Source organism: Microtus oregoni, unplaced genomic scaffold, assembly GCF_018167655.1.
Source record: "Microtus oregoni isolate MIOR12 unplaced genomic scaffold, Mior012 000088F_ref0000325, whole genome shotgun sequence".
In the NCBI taxonomy this organism is placed as follows: domain Eukaryota; kingdom Metazoa; phylum Chordata; class Mammalia; order Rodentia; family Cricetidae; genus Microtus; species Microtus oregoni.
Genome location: NW_024544555.1, coordinates 5,109,807 through 5,127,102, shown reverse-complemented (window position 1 = coordinate 5,127,102; position 17,296 = coordinate 5,109,807). Strand labels below are relative to the sequence as shown.

Below are 17,296 nucleotides of genomic sequence, written 5' to 3'. Positions count from 1 at the left end.
GTTGAACATGTGAAATTTTGTTTGTCATTTATTTTCTTTGGTGAAATGCCTATCTAAATATCTTGACATTTTGTTATGTTCTTGTATTGTTAATTGTGGCTTACAAGAATTATTTATATATCCCAAATTAGTACTTTTTAAAAATTGTAAACACTCCCTCCTAGTCTGATTTGTGTCCCTTCCAGTTACATTAAGGTTAAATTGATTTTTTAAAAATTTATATGTACAATATATGACATGACATTTTTTGACATTTTTAATATGCAGTGCAATGATTAAATAAAGCTAATTAATGTATCTAGTACCTTCCATACTTTGCTTTCTTTGTGGTAAGAACATTTAGAATTTCTTTCTTAGCAGTTTCTAAGTTTATAATATTCTTCTCCACAGTTCCATACTGTTTGATGGCTCTCTATAACTCACCTGACTTTCCTAAGTAAAGCTTGATATGCTCCATCCACTGCATCCTTTATCACGCTAGCCCCATCACCCCTCCTGAAGCCCAGGGCTGCATTCTCTGCCTCTGTGAGGAGTCTTCTTTGTTCGGCATGCACATGCAGATGAATGTATACAGTACTCATCTTACTTAGCACATTTGGTAGTTGGTCTACATTGCTGTAAATAACCACAGACCTTCAGTGTAAAGACCTTCACTCCGTGAATTCATAGGGCATTCCCCTTATTAATCAATCCACACACTGTGATGGATTCCGTATCCTGGTCAATTTGAACATTCCAACAGTGAAGATACCTATTCTGCATGATGATCTCACTTTTTTTGATACAAACCCAGGAATAGGAATATTATATAATATAGAAATGCTGTTTTTGATTTTTTTAAGAAATCATCATACTGTTGTCAATAATGGCTGCCCAAATTCATATTTCCAGAAAGATTTTTTTTCAAGAGTTCCCTTTCAACACATATTATCTAATGTCTACTTTCAATCTTGATTGTACAGAGGTATGTTAGTTTTATGGTATCCTAGCTTAATTTTACTTTTGTTGTCTGTAATTTACAATAACTTTTAGTATTTAGATTGTAGGTTATGACCACTTTCTTCTTTAAAGGTTTTACATTATTTATGAGTCATTCCCATTTCCTGAGCACAGTCATTTTAATTAAAACACAATTAGCACTTTAAGAAATGCTGTGTGGGTTAGTCAGGGCTTTCCAAAGGAGCAGAACCAATAGGACGGATATATATGGGATATATCAGATCAGCCTACAGGACATGTTCTGAAGAGTCAAACAATGGCTGTCTCACACTGGAGACCCTGAAAAAATCTATTAGTTGTCCAGTTCATGAGGCTGACAGTCTCAGTAATCCTAATGAGGAACTGAAACTTTAGAGCATTCCTGGAGTGTTGCTGGTCTTCTGTCTTCATTGGAAACCCCAGAAATTCCTAGTGTCAGTGAAGCAATGCCTCAGCACCAGGATAGATTAACTTTCCAGTAAGAGTGAGGGCAAACAGGCAAAGAACAAAGTTTTCTTCTTCCATGTCTCTTTATGTTGGCTACCATCAGAAGGTGTGGACCAGATTTAGGGTGGGTCTTTCTGCTTTGAATAACCTGATCAATATCAACAGAGCCCAGAGGCTTGGGTTTTAGTTGATTCCAAATGCAGTCAAGTTGACCAAAATGTATTATCTATCACACTACATATGCCTGCTAGCTACAGATTTCATTTTTCCTAGAGAACATGGGATAATTTGAGATTCACAGAGTATTTGTCTGTGTTGGAGATGGGGCACTATTCTATGCTATAAGTATTTTCATTAAACTGATTAATTTGAAAGCAAAAGGAAGAAGTCGATAGTAAAAAATTGAAGACCTCTTCTTACTAAATTATTTAATGTTTATTAGATACAGGCCTTCTCAGTTTATAGCTCTTAATGAATGGATGCACAATAGTAATTCTTGGTGAAATTAGTGAGTTTACTGCTGTACGTAAAAACAATCAAGCAAAAATTATATCGACTACCTTTTGTCCTCTTTAACCACTCACTCACCAAGCCAGGTGTATCACTTTCACAGATTCATTTAACATTTTTGTCATTCTTCCATTATCTTTCTAACTGCCTATTAAATAATGACATTTGAATGCAAGGTTCCATATGAACAATACAATAAAATACCATGCCAATTCTGGAATCTCAAAAAAAAATAAATTGCTAGCTATAATAAATAGTCAAGAGCAATACATGTGGTTGAAGTACTGGCTGTGTAACACATGGAACTGAATTTGGATGCTCAGATTTCACATGAAAGCCATGTAAGCCCATTTCTGATGACGCAGAGGATGGGGGATTTGGGGATCTTTCTGCCAAGACAGTCTAGCCAACTGGTGGATACCAAGTTCAGAAGAGAACCCTGCCTCAAAAAATAAGGCAGAGAGAATTAAGGAAGACATCCAGATTTGACCCTTGTCCTCCACCTGTACACATGTGGCAGTGTACACCATCACATACTTGCACACACAGGAACATGTACAAATACATGCAAGCATGTACACACACAGAGAGAGACAGAGAGAACATGATATTGCATAAAATAGTGACAAATACGCTTGAATAGTTCTGTAAAGTTGGCTTCCCCTGCATTATTCAATAAATGAAAAGGTTTCTTAAATGTTGCTGTGGTGAAGAGGAGAAATTTAAAGAACTTTAGAAAATAAAGAAGAAAAGAAACAACAGTGCAGTCAGAGCAACTGCTCGCTCGCTCTCTCTCTCTCTCTCTCTCTCTCTCTCTCTCTGTGTGTGTGTGTGTGTGTGTGTGTGTGTGTCTCCATCTCTGTGACCCCTGCTGAGAACACTATTTATGCATGCCCTGTAAATCACCAGCACACCAAGTCTTCCCCAACAGTAAGAACCTGTAGAGTTACTGCTAACTCAAGGCAATGGCATCTTCCTGAGCAGAACATTAATGATAGATAGTCTATAGCTGACTGACTCTTGGAAGTGCTACCAGGCCTGGCTCTTCTAGTCCCTGTTCATTATGTATTCATGAGCCAAGTTGGCTATCTTTTTTTTTTATTTAATTTTTTTTTTGAGTCAGAAAAGTTTATTTCCTTTTCACATCACATTTACATTCTGTTTGGATATGTCATTACATCCACTTTGTTACTTTCGAAGTAGTTTATGGTTATACATTACTATACAATAAAACAAAATTGGAATCATTATAGGTGGTACAGAGAATCCAGCACCCCCTGATGAACTGGGAACAGACAGAGAGCTTATAGACTGGTTGCAACTACAAGGAGTGGATGCAAATACAATAGAAAAGGTAAATTTCTAAATCAAATATTCCTATGATGTTGTTGAAAAGCTGCTTATCTCATAAACTGAATCATTGTTTCAGATTGTTGAAGAAGATTATACACTTTCTGATATTCTCAATGACATTACTAAGGAAGACCTAAGGTGCCTTAGATTACGGTAAGAGCTTCCAAATAGTTTGAGTCTTGGAAGGTCTTAGTGAAGTAGAAAAACAAAATGGTGGTAGCTTCCTCTGATCTTAAATTATCTTCCACTCTTGTTTAAATGCCCACACCTCTACACAGAGCCACCAACATTCCTATGGCACCAGGTTCAGACAAAGAAAACACTTTAATAAGTTAGATTATATTTTGAAAGAGTATTTATCTGGCAAATGTAATCCTGTAGATTGAATGCTTGATTCCCCTATTTGTGAGGTGGCTGTTTTCAAATTTGCTTTTCTTATGAAAACTCCTATTTTGCAGCGGTGGTGTCCTCTGTAGGCTCTGGCATGCAGTCTCCCAGCACAGAAGACAAATGCAGGAGTCCTCACACTGAGCCAAGCTCGAAAGAATAAGCAAATACCCTAACACCTGCTTATGGTCAAAGCTTCTGTTCGTGTACACACAAATCCTGCGTTTACATAGAAATTCCAGCATGTATAATTTTAGACCATCCTTGTTCATAAACAGGATTGTATGTAACATCAAACATGATCTAGTATATTGAATTCTTAGGACTGTACTTAATTTAAAAAGTCAGCATACCTTATAGTAACTGCTGGAAAGATAAAGCATAATTCTTAAATGTGAAAGGTAAAAAACAGTGTGCCTTGCAATGGGAGTACAAGTTCATGTTTGTTAAATGAAAATTAAATTATTTTATCTTTGAAATGCCTGATTATATAATAGCCTTTGATCACAGAGACATGGTCAGTGCTAACAGATGACAGCCTCCACAATGCAGGGTGGCTGCTACTCTTCTACCTGTGCAGTGTACTAATTCCAGCATGCCACCTCGACATATCTGTGGTAGGATATGATGAGGAAAAGGTATAAACACTCCATTATCCATTTCAAATCCTATACAAATTCATTACACTCTTATTCACATGGATACACTGCATACAACATAGAAACTGCATGCAACTTACTCTTCCTTAATTTACATGTCTTCAAGACTTTGGGTATTTCCTGTCCTTAAAGTTGAAAGCACAAAGAGTTCTTACAGTGGATGATGAACCCTCATTCATTTCAGTTTCCCATTAACTGACTGACTTAAACTTGATCCATTGGTTGGCACCACGCACTTCAAAGGGAGGATCACTACTGTAGATGTGATAGCCTAGTTCCTCCAAGGGTGGCTCTGGATCAGCTGTAGCAAACTGGGCAGCATCTTCGATTTCTTTCCTCACTTCCACATCAATCTCCTTTAATTCTTCAACACTTGCAAGATTGCTGTTCACCATTCTATCCTTGAGAAGCATAATAGGGTCGCTCTTACTTCTTACTTCCTGGATTTCTTCTCGAGTGCTGTAACTGACTCCAGGGTCACTCATACTATGTCCATGGTAACGGTAAGTCTGTAGCTCCATCAGGATGGGCCCCTTACCAGACCTACAATATGCAGCTGCAAACTTCGTTGCCTCTCGGACACACAAGATATCCATTCCATCTACCCTCAGTCCAGGAATAAAATCTCCTCTTTTGTAGTAATCTGTGCTGGCCGCTGCTCTCTCGACAGATGTCCCCATGCCATAGCGGTTATTCTCACAGATGAAAATACAAGGTAGTTTCCACAATGCTGCCATATTGTAAGCTTCAAATATTTGACCCTGATTAGCAGCGCCATCGCCATATAATGTCAAACAGACCTCATCTTTTCCATTGTATTTGCAGGCCAGAGCAATCCCTGCTCCTAGGGGCACCTGAGCTCCAACGATGCCATTGCCCCCATAGAAGTTCTTGGCGTACATGTGCATCGATCCGCCTTTCCCTTTAGCACAACCTCCTCTTCGTCCTGTTAGCTCTGCAAGAATTGCTCGGACAGGCAGGCCCCGAGTGAAGGTGAAGCCATGAGCTCGATAGGCTGTGATGAGATGGTCCGTGGGGTTTATGCCAGCCTCTAGGCCCACACAGCAGGCTTCCTGACCATCACACAAGTGACAGAAACCACGGATAATTTTCTGTTTATATAGCTGATCTGCCTTTAGCTCCATTCGCCGCACAGTCTGCATCATCCTGTAGTACTTGAGCCCATCCTCTCTGGTGAGCACTGTGGTGACTGGAGGGCCCTCTTCTAGCCGATGAAGGTCACATTTCTTAATCTCAAATGTAGCATCATTTGCAAAATTACGGGAAGCTACTAGCACTCTGCTTGCCGGCTTCTGCGCAGCGCCTGCCAACACGCGGGACACAGCGGCGAGCATCTTCCTCATGGAGCGCAGCAGACTCACGCGCTGGCAGCTGCACCCGGGCACTCAAAAGGAGTGGTTCGGGCGTCCCCAAGTCTCCTTGAGGCGCCCTGAGCCGAGACCACGCCCTAAACGCAGTGACCCAAGTTGGCTATCTTTTATTCTTCATTGTATTCAGGGAAGGAAAAAAATACACACATACCACCATTTTCTTGACTGAATGGGTGAAATAATTTAAAAGTCAATATGTTAGCCTGGCAGCTTGACTAACAACTGCAAAGCTCTCTTCAGACCAATAATGAAAGTAGCTTAGTCATGGTTATAGAAATTACTCATTCACTTCTTAACACCAGGTGAATGCTTATATTTATATGAAAAGAGTACTAAGACAGTCTTGCTATTCCAAAAGTCATCTTTCATTAAGTGGTCACACTTTCATCAGGGAAAGCTTGATCACCTTAGCTGCTTCCTGTGGGATGAATGCTTTTAAACTCATATGAGATCTACTCGTCTTTACATGGGTGATTAAAACAGCAAAGGTAGCTAGCTGCTCAATGGGATCAAGAACATCCTCAAAGGTAGGAAGCAAGTTGTGGCTGTCCCTTCCCAAACATTCAAAGACCTTGAATCTAATGTTCCTGCCTGGATTATTTTTTTGTGTGTATTTAACTTATCAATTTAAATATTTTAGTTACAGCACCATAGATAAGATAGAATATGGCAATGAATAAAGAGGGAATTTGGTTTGTACCCACAAGGGAGTGCTATTGGAAACATGGTAGGCAAAAAAAGAAAAGTCCCTTATAAATTATGCATGTTCTCTGTAAGGACGATAGCATGTCCACTATGGGAGTAGAAAGTCTAATTAACTTGTGACTAGCTACCAGCTTAGCTCTCTACAATGGTACCACACACAGACCTGGTATCGGCCTCTGCTTTTAGGTCGTGCATTCTTTATTATGGTAGCCAGATCAACCTAGATAAAGAGACAACCACTAATTGAGAAACAGAGAGAGAGAGAGAGAGAGACAGAGAGACAGAGAGACAGAGAGACAGAGACAGAGAGAGAGACAGAGAGAGAGACAGAGAGAGAGACAGAGAGAGATCATCAGGTAACATAGTGCTTACTGCCAAGCTGAAGACCCAAGTTAGATCCATATGACCCACATGGTGGAAGTAGAAAATAAATTTGTTCTAGTTGCCCCCTGACCTCCACATTTACACTATGGCATGTGCAGTGTGTGTATCACCCCTCCAAACACCCAGGCACTCTAAATAAAGAAAAAACAAATAATACGATGCTGTTGAACCTACACATAGCCTCCATTTCAACTCTTCTCTAATACTATAAGTTCTAGGGAAATGGGGGAAAGGGGCTAGATCAAGGAATAAGTTTCCTAACTTCTTGTAGTATTGTCAGTAGGCACCCCACCCATGTGGATGTCCCTTGGCACACTCTTATAGGGGAGACAAATGTCTTCATGTCCTATGTCCATTTTCAGAGACACAGCTACATCTCTTTGTTCAGAAGTCTCCTGTTCTTTCCTAACCTGGGTGTAGGAGAATGTGTTAGCCTCTGCCTATGAGTCAGGGCAGACTGGGACCTTAGATCTCTATTTGTCTTTGACTGGACAGTTAGATACATGATCCTGTGTTCTGCTTCCATCCCTGACCATCCTCTGCAACACACCCAGTGAGATAATAGTGTTGGGATGTTTCTCCTAGCTGATGAGTGAATATGCTAGGAACAGGGCAGTGCTTGGCTCTCATCCTTTAGGTGGCCTAGGAACAGTCATGATGTCTTAGGGATTTGTTGAGGAGAGAAAGCAAAGGTTGGAGAGATTAGACCCAACCCCAGGCCTTCCATTCCTTCTCTATGAATTGAAGAGGGTCAGAGAAGAACTGTGAAAAGCTATGCTATGACTGAACAGTCATAAAATATTACTTTCTATCTATTGACCATGAGATTAGGAATGCACATTCTAAAAAATTTGGTATAAGCTGCTATCTACAACAAAAAAGGACTCAGCAGGCTATAGTTATAGATTTGTGCATACATATGTAGACACAGGCATACATATAACTCTATGTAGGTAATGATAACAATCAAAGAAAAGAAACTATTCATTTGAGAGTGGGGGCAAGAGAGAGTACCTGGGAAGGTCTAGAGTGAAGGACAGGAAAAGGAACAGTGGTATAGTTCTATTTTATTTAAAAATGTATATTTAAAAAGAATTTTAAAAGGTGCGTTCTTACTTAAGCCCAAATGAATGCTAGGTAGACATTTGCAATAACATCAACTCTTTCTCACTACACACAGCCTTACTGACCCCTGCCCTGCTCACCCCAATAATCTAGAGGATAAAATTTAAAAGAATGAAAACACTGCTCATTTCTGAGTCTTATTGCCATCATTCTGACAAAGTGTGCTTCCTTGTTACAATGCACTCATTTCTCAATAGTGTACTCTATATTTTGCTTCTGAAATTTGCCTTAGACGTAAGAAAATTGAGTTTCCAACTGCTTCACCTCTTTGAAATGATATAGTTCCACTGCTATAAATAACCAGCATTTTGTTGCTATCAACAGGAATCTATAAGGAATTTAGTCTAAATGGTCACCTGCAAAGAGGGATGCCAGAGTGTTTTCTGCAAGGTGAGAAATGAGCTAGGTGACCCAGCCAGCCCCGATGACAAGACACCTGCCATTTCATGTTCATGTCATTGACTCAAACAGCAGTACCTAAACTAGCAGCTATGAGTTGTTAAGGTACTGCAAGACAAGAAATCCAATTAAGATGCAATAATAATTGGAACCAGAAGGAACGATATTAAGACCAAGGGTCCCTCTGTCTATTATCATTTTTTTTAGAAGCAGAAGAAAGAGCAAGAGTGACACTTGGTGGCCATTACAAGACAGCACAAAAGACTGAGCAATGCTCTTCCCCATCAACTTTGTTCTGGAGATATGAGGATAAGAAAAGAAGTGCATTGTTCATTAAAAATATATAAATAAAAATAAACAAGGCCAGTGTTTGTAGCAATAGCTACGAGTATCACCCTTGCTTTCTGATTAGTACCATAATAAGAGATGTGACACAATATGGCAAATGTTCGGAAGGGGCATAAGCTAGTAAATTCAAAGGACTTTTCAGAAGAAATGAAGTCACTGAAATGCTAACTCATGTAAGTACTTAGTTTGGCAAAACTTTATGATGAGCACTGTGATGTTTATTCTTGGTTGTCGACTTTATTAAAACCCAAATGTCTGGGTACACCTGCGAGGGAGACTCTTGACTGAATCATTTGAAATGGGAAGTCCCATTTTAAATCCAGATCTTTTGAAGTGGGAAGATCCAGCTTACATTTGGGACATGCCTTTTGGTGACAGCCTATATGAAGGACATGGAAGAAGGAAACACTTAATCTTTAACTGCTTCTCTCTCTTGCAGGTAAATAGAGACTACTATTAGAGACTATTTCTTTGCGATTCCAATGTATACTGAAGATCACCAAAGACATCCGGCCTCATGGACTAAGCAACTAGTGGACTTTTAAACTTTCTGTTAATAGGCATACATTGTTGGATGAGCTGGAACACAGCCTGTGAGTCACTCCGATAATCATATATATTTATAGTGTATGAGTGCATGCACCTGTACAACTACAGATATATTTGTTTATATTCATTCTATCAGTTCTCTTCCTCTAGAGAAACCTGGCTACTATGGCACCACCTTTAAGTGCAGCCATACTCAACCAATGCACAGAACCTGGTCATGGTTCTCTAAAAGGAAATATTCCTAACCTTTGTTTAAATCCAAATTCCTCCTATGAAGATATTTCAGCACAACCCAATTTATTTCCAGCCATGAATATGTTTTTAGCTGTATTTTACCAATAAATATCTGAACAAGGAAAGTGCTGAAGCCAAAGCAGTTACTCAGTGAATGTACCCATATACAGATGGAAAAGGTGCAAGCAAGAGGAAATCAGAATGATTTGTAAACATACTTAAAACAGGTATTTTTTTCTGCAGTATGAGTCACCAAGGTATAGTAACAGGTAGGTAAGTATCTGTGGCTAAGGTATTATATAGACAGGCCCTGGAAACGATTTTAAGCCTTGTCTATAGAGTGGGTTCATCCAAAAAGTTTTAATATGCCTTTATGTAGTCACCACCAGATAATTAAAAAAAATCTCTGAGACAAGGTCTCAAGTATGCAGTTTATCTGAAGGTCACAGTTAACTCTAATGTGACTCTGTAGCTGAGCACTGATGTGTCAGAAGGGCATTCCCAAATCTCCAGATCTCCTCAAACTCCTAAAAATGATCAACAACTTCAAAAGCCTTTTAATTAGATTATATTTCTTGATTGACAGTTACTATATAATACATCAAAATGAGCAACTAAAAAAATTATCAACTCAGTGTCTTGGTTTGAATATGAATGCACCCCCATGGGCCCATGCATTTGAATGTTTGGTTCCCACTTAGTGAATGTTTAGGAAGGATTAAGAGGTGTGAACTCATTGGAGGACGTGTACCAATGGGGGTGGAATTTGAAGTTTAAAAATCCCGCACAAGTCCCAGTTTCACTCTTTCTCTTCTTCCTGCCTGTGGACCAGGATGTAAGCTCTTGGCTGCTGCTCTGGCACCATGCTTGCCTGACTGCTGCCATGCTCTTCGCCATGATGATGATGGGCTAACCTTGTGAGACTGCAACCAAGTCTCCAGTTAAATGATTTCTTTTATAAACTGCTTTAGACGTGGTGTCTCTTCACATCCATAGAACAGTAACTGAGACAGACACTGGAAGCCAGGTGTGCTGCATTGCTGCAACAGGCTTGGCTGCTTGGTGGAATGTGGGTGTTGGGACTTTGGATTAGGAAGGCAGCTGGATACTTCAAATGGGTCTCAATGGACTGTCCTAGTGGGATCTTGGAAGGCCATAGTGCTGAGAGCAATGTGGACTATGGAGGCTGAGCTCAAAAGGCTTCAGAAGGGAAGACTATTAGCAAGTAGCCTATAGATCATTCTTGTGATAGTTTGGTAATGAATGTGGTTGCATTTTACCCTTGTCCTAAGAATCTGCCTGAGGTTAAATGAAAGCATTTTGGACTAATGTCCTTAGAAGAGGAGATTTCAAGGTAACCTAGCATAGACTGTGTCACATAGATATTAGTGACCACTCATTTTATATATATATATATATATATATATATATATATATATATATATATATAGAAAAGGAGCAAGCAAGACAGGAAGGAAAACAAAATGAACAGTTTGAGAATCAGAAGAGTACCAGGGAAGGGAATGTTGGAGCCAAGTTCTATGATCCAGAAGATGAGAAAGAAAGTTCAAAGAAAGGCCTGATGTTAAATAGAATAAAGGGAGTGGTGTTCTCAGGGTAAGACCCCACACAGATAATCCTTAAATCCTTTAAAAGAAAATGCTTGAGGGATTTTCTTTGTATGTATGTATGCATGCATTTACATGCACACACACTCACGCAAACATATGTCTGTCTTAACAGAAGGCATCTGTGTACTCAGGGATGCTTTGGAATTGTCAGTTTTAACATGCAAGTTTGATTTAAGTAGGTCGAGGAAACCTCACCTCCCACACATGCAGATGCAAAAGGAAGTCACATTCTAATTACCCCTCCAGACAGCTATAAATATGCATACTTGTTACTTCACAGATACCGTATGAAAATTCAACAAGTGATAGCTTTTGAAAGTGTGGCAGGGACAAGGCATCTGAACCCATATCACTGAGTGTTTTCTTCATTGATTGATTATAAAGAGGGTAAGTGTGCAGATTCCTATAAAAGCTGATGTTCTACAATGCACCATTGGAAGTATGGAATCTTGATGAAAAGTGGAAGGTTTCACAGTTATGATGTATTAGCCAGAACACACACAGCCTGCCTTCTTTTCATTTTTAATAATTCCTTTATTTCTTGAGATCAATACAATTACATCATTTTCCCTCTCCTTTCTCTCTCTTCAAATCCTCCCAAGTATACTCCTTTGCACTATTTCAAATTCATGGCTTCTTTTCTCATAACTGTCACAGGCACACACACACACACACACACACACACACATATATATGTAGTATATTTTCCTAAATATATAAAACTTGATTGGTCTATAAAATGTTACTTGTATGTATATGTATGTTTTAAGGTCTGAACTTTGGTATTAGATGACTAATCAGTGTACTCATCCCTGAGAAAGACTGTTTCCTCCACTCTCTGCATCCCTTAGTTGTCAACAGTTCTTTATCCAGCATTGAGGCCTTGTGAGCCTTCCACTATCCACATTACCGTGTGCACTGGTGTCATCCTTAGCATGGGTACTGGTGTCATTTTTGCTCAGGTCATGTTTCAGCAACCATGTTGCTTGGACTTCATGAATGTAGTCTCTGACATTTCTAGGAGACACAATTTCACAGCAAACTCCCTGCTACTCTGGTTCTTAGAAATTTCCCATCCCTCTTTGCAATGGTCCCTAAGGCTTAGGTATAGGAGTTGTATTGTAGATGTATCCATTGGGACTGGACTATACAACTCTGCATTTTGATTTGCTATGTTTTTTTTTTTAATAATGATCTCCTTCTGCTGCAAAGAGAACTCTCCTTGATGAAACTATACTTTGTGACAACTACAATTACCTGTAGATATAAGGACAAATTTATATAATGTAGTCAGGGATTAATTGGTTTTGTGATCTAGCAATTGCAGGTTCCCCTTCAAGACCCATAACTTCACTAGCTCTGAGTAGTTGGCTACATTTTCATTACTAAGTCAGATTCCATTTTTGTTAAATGAGTCTTAAGTCCAATAAGAGAGCTGTTGGTTACTGTCTAGGTATATATGTTACCACTGCACCCCTTGGGTTATGGTGCCATTTTGGTCATTATTGTGGTTCATAGGCATTATTCCTGGGTAGGAGTGTTACTTGCTTCACTCTTTTGGAAGCTTTCAGTGTGACTTTAGGTTCCCTAAAAGTAATTCTCAGGGAACATGCTTTCAGATAAAATCCAACCCAGGAGGCTCTTCTTCCTGTGTCTAAAGTACTTGCTTCTTATAGGTTTATAGCTTGTCTTTATAATGCTGATATGTTAACACATAAAAATAATAGTTTTCTTAGGCCAGTTGACAGCTACTTAAGTAGTACAGTTGATTTTTTAGGATAGAATGTCCCTTTTCTTATGAAAAGATATGATGCGGGAGGATGGGGGGAGGAAAAGGGAAGAAAAGAAGGAAGGGAGGAAGGAAGGAAGGAAGGAAGGAAGGAAGGAAGGAAGAAAGGAAGGAAGGAAGGAAAACATTGGCTCCAGAATATTTGGATACCAAAGGATCAAGTGCCTCACAATTAGATATAACTAAATTCTATTCTAAATTCTATGATATTATCAGTGGACTATCATCAAAATCTAAAGTCATTGTTCTCTTATTTTCAATATTGGAAGTTAAAAAATTCTATACCTATAAATAAAAAAATATTCATAGTCTTTCAAAACAGTGAGGTACTGTTGTGGGAAAGGCCAAAAAAACATCAGTGCACACGCCCAAACTTCAGGCCCAGACATGCCACTCACTCACTGTGAAACAGGAACAAGCTAGTTTATTTCTCGGACTGCAGAGTAGACTTCACCCCACTCTCTGAGCATGACTATGGATAAATATCAGGATCTTCAGTTTTACATGTTCTTCATCTTGAATCTCACCTGGGTAAGGTTTTTCTCTCTTGATTGTGCTCTTATAAACAAAATTTTTGTCTTAGAGAAATGTTAATCAGACACAGTTTATAACACTGTTGCTTTTGAGTCTAATGCTAAAGAACCAGCAATATCTAAGTATGACATAGGAAATATATTTGATTAAACATTGTTAAACATGGTATTAAGCAAATATATTCAAATAAAAGATAGTAAGTATCTACAGATAATATTTATATACAATATATGCAAAACAAGATCCTGTCTTAATCAGTTGATAAAATATAGTGACTAGAAACTAGCAAGAATTTAACTCTTGTTCTTCCTTGAAACAGTGATGCTGGTTCAACACAGTGTTCCCAGTGATTTTAAAAAAACATTGCAAATATCAAAGACCACTGATTAAATATGTCACATATATGCTTAAACCTATAGAGTTATAGGGAGAAAGGGAAGTCTTGAATGACTGTACATAGTTTGACAAGGATATGGCCAAGTCAAGTATTAATGCCTCAGCCCCAAGAGAGTGGCAAAACCTTCCCCAGGTAAGGTTCAGAGGGATGGCAAAGCCTTCTTCTGGTCCAAATGGAAATGTTGACAGTGTGCACAGAAAATGACCCCCATAGCTTTCTCCTTCTGGATGTTTACAGCCTGAAGACTAGTCTCTTTACACAGAGTACTTCAACCTAGACTAGCTAAGCTTGCTGGACTCCAGGCTGATGCAGTTATCCATCAGAGAACCCAGGCCACCTAGTTCCAACTTTTCTGTGTACATGTATCAGTATGTTTGTCTTCTCTTCATTCTCTCACCACCCCAGTTAGATCAAGACCTAGAGCTGTGCAAAGAATAACATATAAGCAATATACATGTATACATATACATGGATATAAATGTACATGCATTACACGTATATGGATGTGTGAGTACATTCATTTGTTTTGATTTTTACATTTCATTTTGTTGGGAGAGTGGGTTGGTGCATGCATCCCTCACGTGCATATCATGGTCAGAGACCAACCCTCAGGAGTCAGTCCTCTCCTCCAACTGTGAGGATTTCAGGAACTGAATGCAGGTCATCAAGCTTTTCAGATAAAGTACCTTTCCCCAAAAGCCACCTCAGTGGACTGAGTATGTGCATTTGTGCAGGTTAAGTACTCTGACCCAACAATCTGTGTGAAATGATGAAAATAGGAAATATTTGGGGAATCAATATAATGTTCCACATGGGGAACTATACTTCTGACCTCATGTGCTAGGTCCTAGCTAAAAGAATTGTATAAAATTACCTTATGGATTGGGAGATGGTTCAAGGAGTAAAGATACTTGCCATGGGAGTCTGACAATTCATGAGAGAAAGCTGAATCTGGTTGCATGCATATGTAATCTCTACATTCCTGGAACAAAATGGGAAGCAGAGACAGGAGGATTGCTCAGAAGCTTGTAGAACATCATCTAGCCTATAGCACACAGTCAAAGACAGAAATACTGAGAGGCCCAGCTTCAACAACACAGAAGGAGAGAACTCCAAGGCCCCTACATTTAAACTACCTACAGACTTACTTAAGTTGCTGAGGAAATATAAATGAACCTCATGTTCAGACTTGGGTTCCCGTTAATGATAGATCTCATTATGGATATGAAAACATTGCACAATGTGGACAATAAGTCTGAAATCAGAAAATAAGAGATTCCTCTTTCCCCCTTTCTGCCATCTTTCATGCCAGACTTTGGCTCTGTTGGTAAGAGAAAAAAATCTATTCCATAATAGTCAGGAATCTAATAAGTGTACCATCCAAAAGACACAAACTTACTGGACATTAAGCAAATATTAAGCCACCAAATCTTATAATCATGATATGCCATTTGATTTATCAAGAAAGATATTTCTTTTTTTGTTATTATCAACTTGCATTATCTCTTTTGATTAAATGTATATATACAATTATGACAATATAAACAAAGTATTTAAAGTCTTAATATGATGAAAAGTTTTTGGAAGATATAATATATTTGAAAATTTTATGTATATATAGTCTTAATATATATTTGTATATATATTTATTTGCAATAATATATGATAAGGTGATTAACAATAATTTAAAATTTAAGTTATATTATATTAAGAAAAAACCCTGTATGGAAGTAGGAGTGGAAATACAATTTCAAGGAAAATATAGATGTTTCAAATTATCTAATTATTACGATTTTATTTCTATATATTTTGAAGGATATTGAGCCTCAACAAATAGATATCCAAGATACATATATTTTATTTGGTATATTAAAATGTTTGTTTTTATGTTTAGGATGTGCAATATTGGGCAGCTGGAAAGATGTTTCAACAGTTCGGAATATGTACTACTCCTCTACAGAGCCCAAGTTGAGTTCCCAGCACCCATGTTGGGCAGCTCACACCTGCCAGTGACTCCTGATGCCTCTGACTCTGCAGGCACTAACACTCACATGTACACATACACACACCACACATAGACCAAACATACACATACAAAACTAATGAAAATTAGGAAAACATTTGTAATATATGAAATTATATTTCATTTATTTAAACTCATGACAAACTATATGTCAAAAGAATACTCTGGGTCTAAAAATATGACCATGTTTTCAGGCCAGCCTGGGCTATAGAGTGGAACCCTATTTCAAAACAACAGGAACAAAAGTTCTATAGACCACTTTGCCACACATTAAATAATCTATCATGCATGTTTTGACAAGATTCCAAATGTTGTATTTAGTTCTACACTAAAGGCATATACAAAACAAATGAGCCATATTTTAAGTCCATTCATTATTTCACACCAGCCCAGTTTGACGAGAAATATTTAAACTATTTCAGCTGCCACATTTAAAAAATAACGTTAGGAGCCAAATCCAGAATAATAAGCAGCATTTTGTACATGAAGAAGTGTATTTGACGGTTCAGATTTTAGTTCTGTTTATAAATTGCTTTTCAGAGAAATCCACAGATGATATGCTCAATACATGCCCAGTGTTTGAAAGTTTTCGAATGTGGCGTATTTTTCTATTACTTTGTCAAATACATTTTCATGCAAAAGAAAACAATAAAATTTAGCTTTCTCAAATCACACGTGAGTGCTGCATTGCCCACAGCTACACCCCATGGCTCAAAACTGTTGATTTAAAAATGCCCAAATGCCCCAACACCACAGGACAGCAGTCTACTGAAAGCATCAGGCTAGAACCTAAGGTTATTCAGATGGTGACAGAACATCTGGACAGATTTTTAGCTGGGGAAAGACTGACTAGCAAAAGACTAAGTTAAATAATACACATTCTATATCAAAGCATCTATAACAGCCACAAAACTCTTATTGTCACATTCTAGCAAGCTAGACCTAAGCCACACAAACAAATATTTTAGACATACTTCTATGGCACCTATATTAGTTGTTTTTCTTGTTGCTATGACAAAAGCAACTTAAATGGGAAAGGGTGTGTTTTGGTTCACAGTTGTGTTGCAGCCCATCATGGCAGGGAAGTCATGACAGCAGGAACCCGAGGCAGCTACTCATAACTGTATTCCCAGTCAAGACGCAGAGAGTAAAGAATGCTTATACTTAGTGCATTTTCCCCTTAAAATTAAAACAGAGAGATTTGCATTTATTATTTGCCCTTGATTTCTGATTATAACTCTCAGTACTGAATGAAGCATTTATCTAATTATCTTTTAATTAATAAAAAATCAGGAGTCAGATATGGGGAAAGAACCTAAATGATCAGAGAAGCTGTGGAGAAGCCACCAGTGACCTCCGATCTCTCTTCTGTCCTCTATCCAAAAGGACTGAGATTCTCTCTCTGCCCTGCCTTACTACTTCCTGTCTCCTATCTCTCCATAGTCCTCTGAGA

General features: G+C 38.4%; 1 protein-coding gene across 1 annotated transcript; it reads right to left on the bottom strand.

Annotated features, from left to right (window-relative positions):
- Window positions 1–3,547: 3,547 nt before the first annotated feature.
- Window positions 3,548–5,783, bottom strand: LOC121442255 (pyruvate dehydrogenase E1 component subunit alpha, somatic form, mitochondrial-like). The gene has a single exon (XM_041643732.1). It carries the CDS (start codon window positions 5,696–5,698, stop codon window positions 4,526–4,528), a length of 1,173 nt encoding a protein of 390 aa, XP_041499666.1. The 5' UTR covers window positions 5,699–5,783; the 3' UTR covers window positions 3,548–4,525.
- Between the last annotated feature and the right edge of the window lie 11,513 nt (window positions 5,784–17,296).

Excerpts from the sequence above, each read along its gene's own strand:
- LOC121442255 (XM_041643732.1), bottom strand. The coding sequence starts at position 5,698 with ATGAGGAAGATGCTCGCCGCTGTGTCCCGCGTGTTGGCAGGCGCTGCG.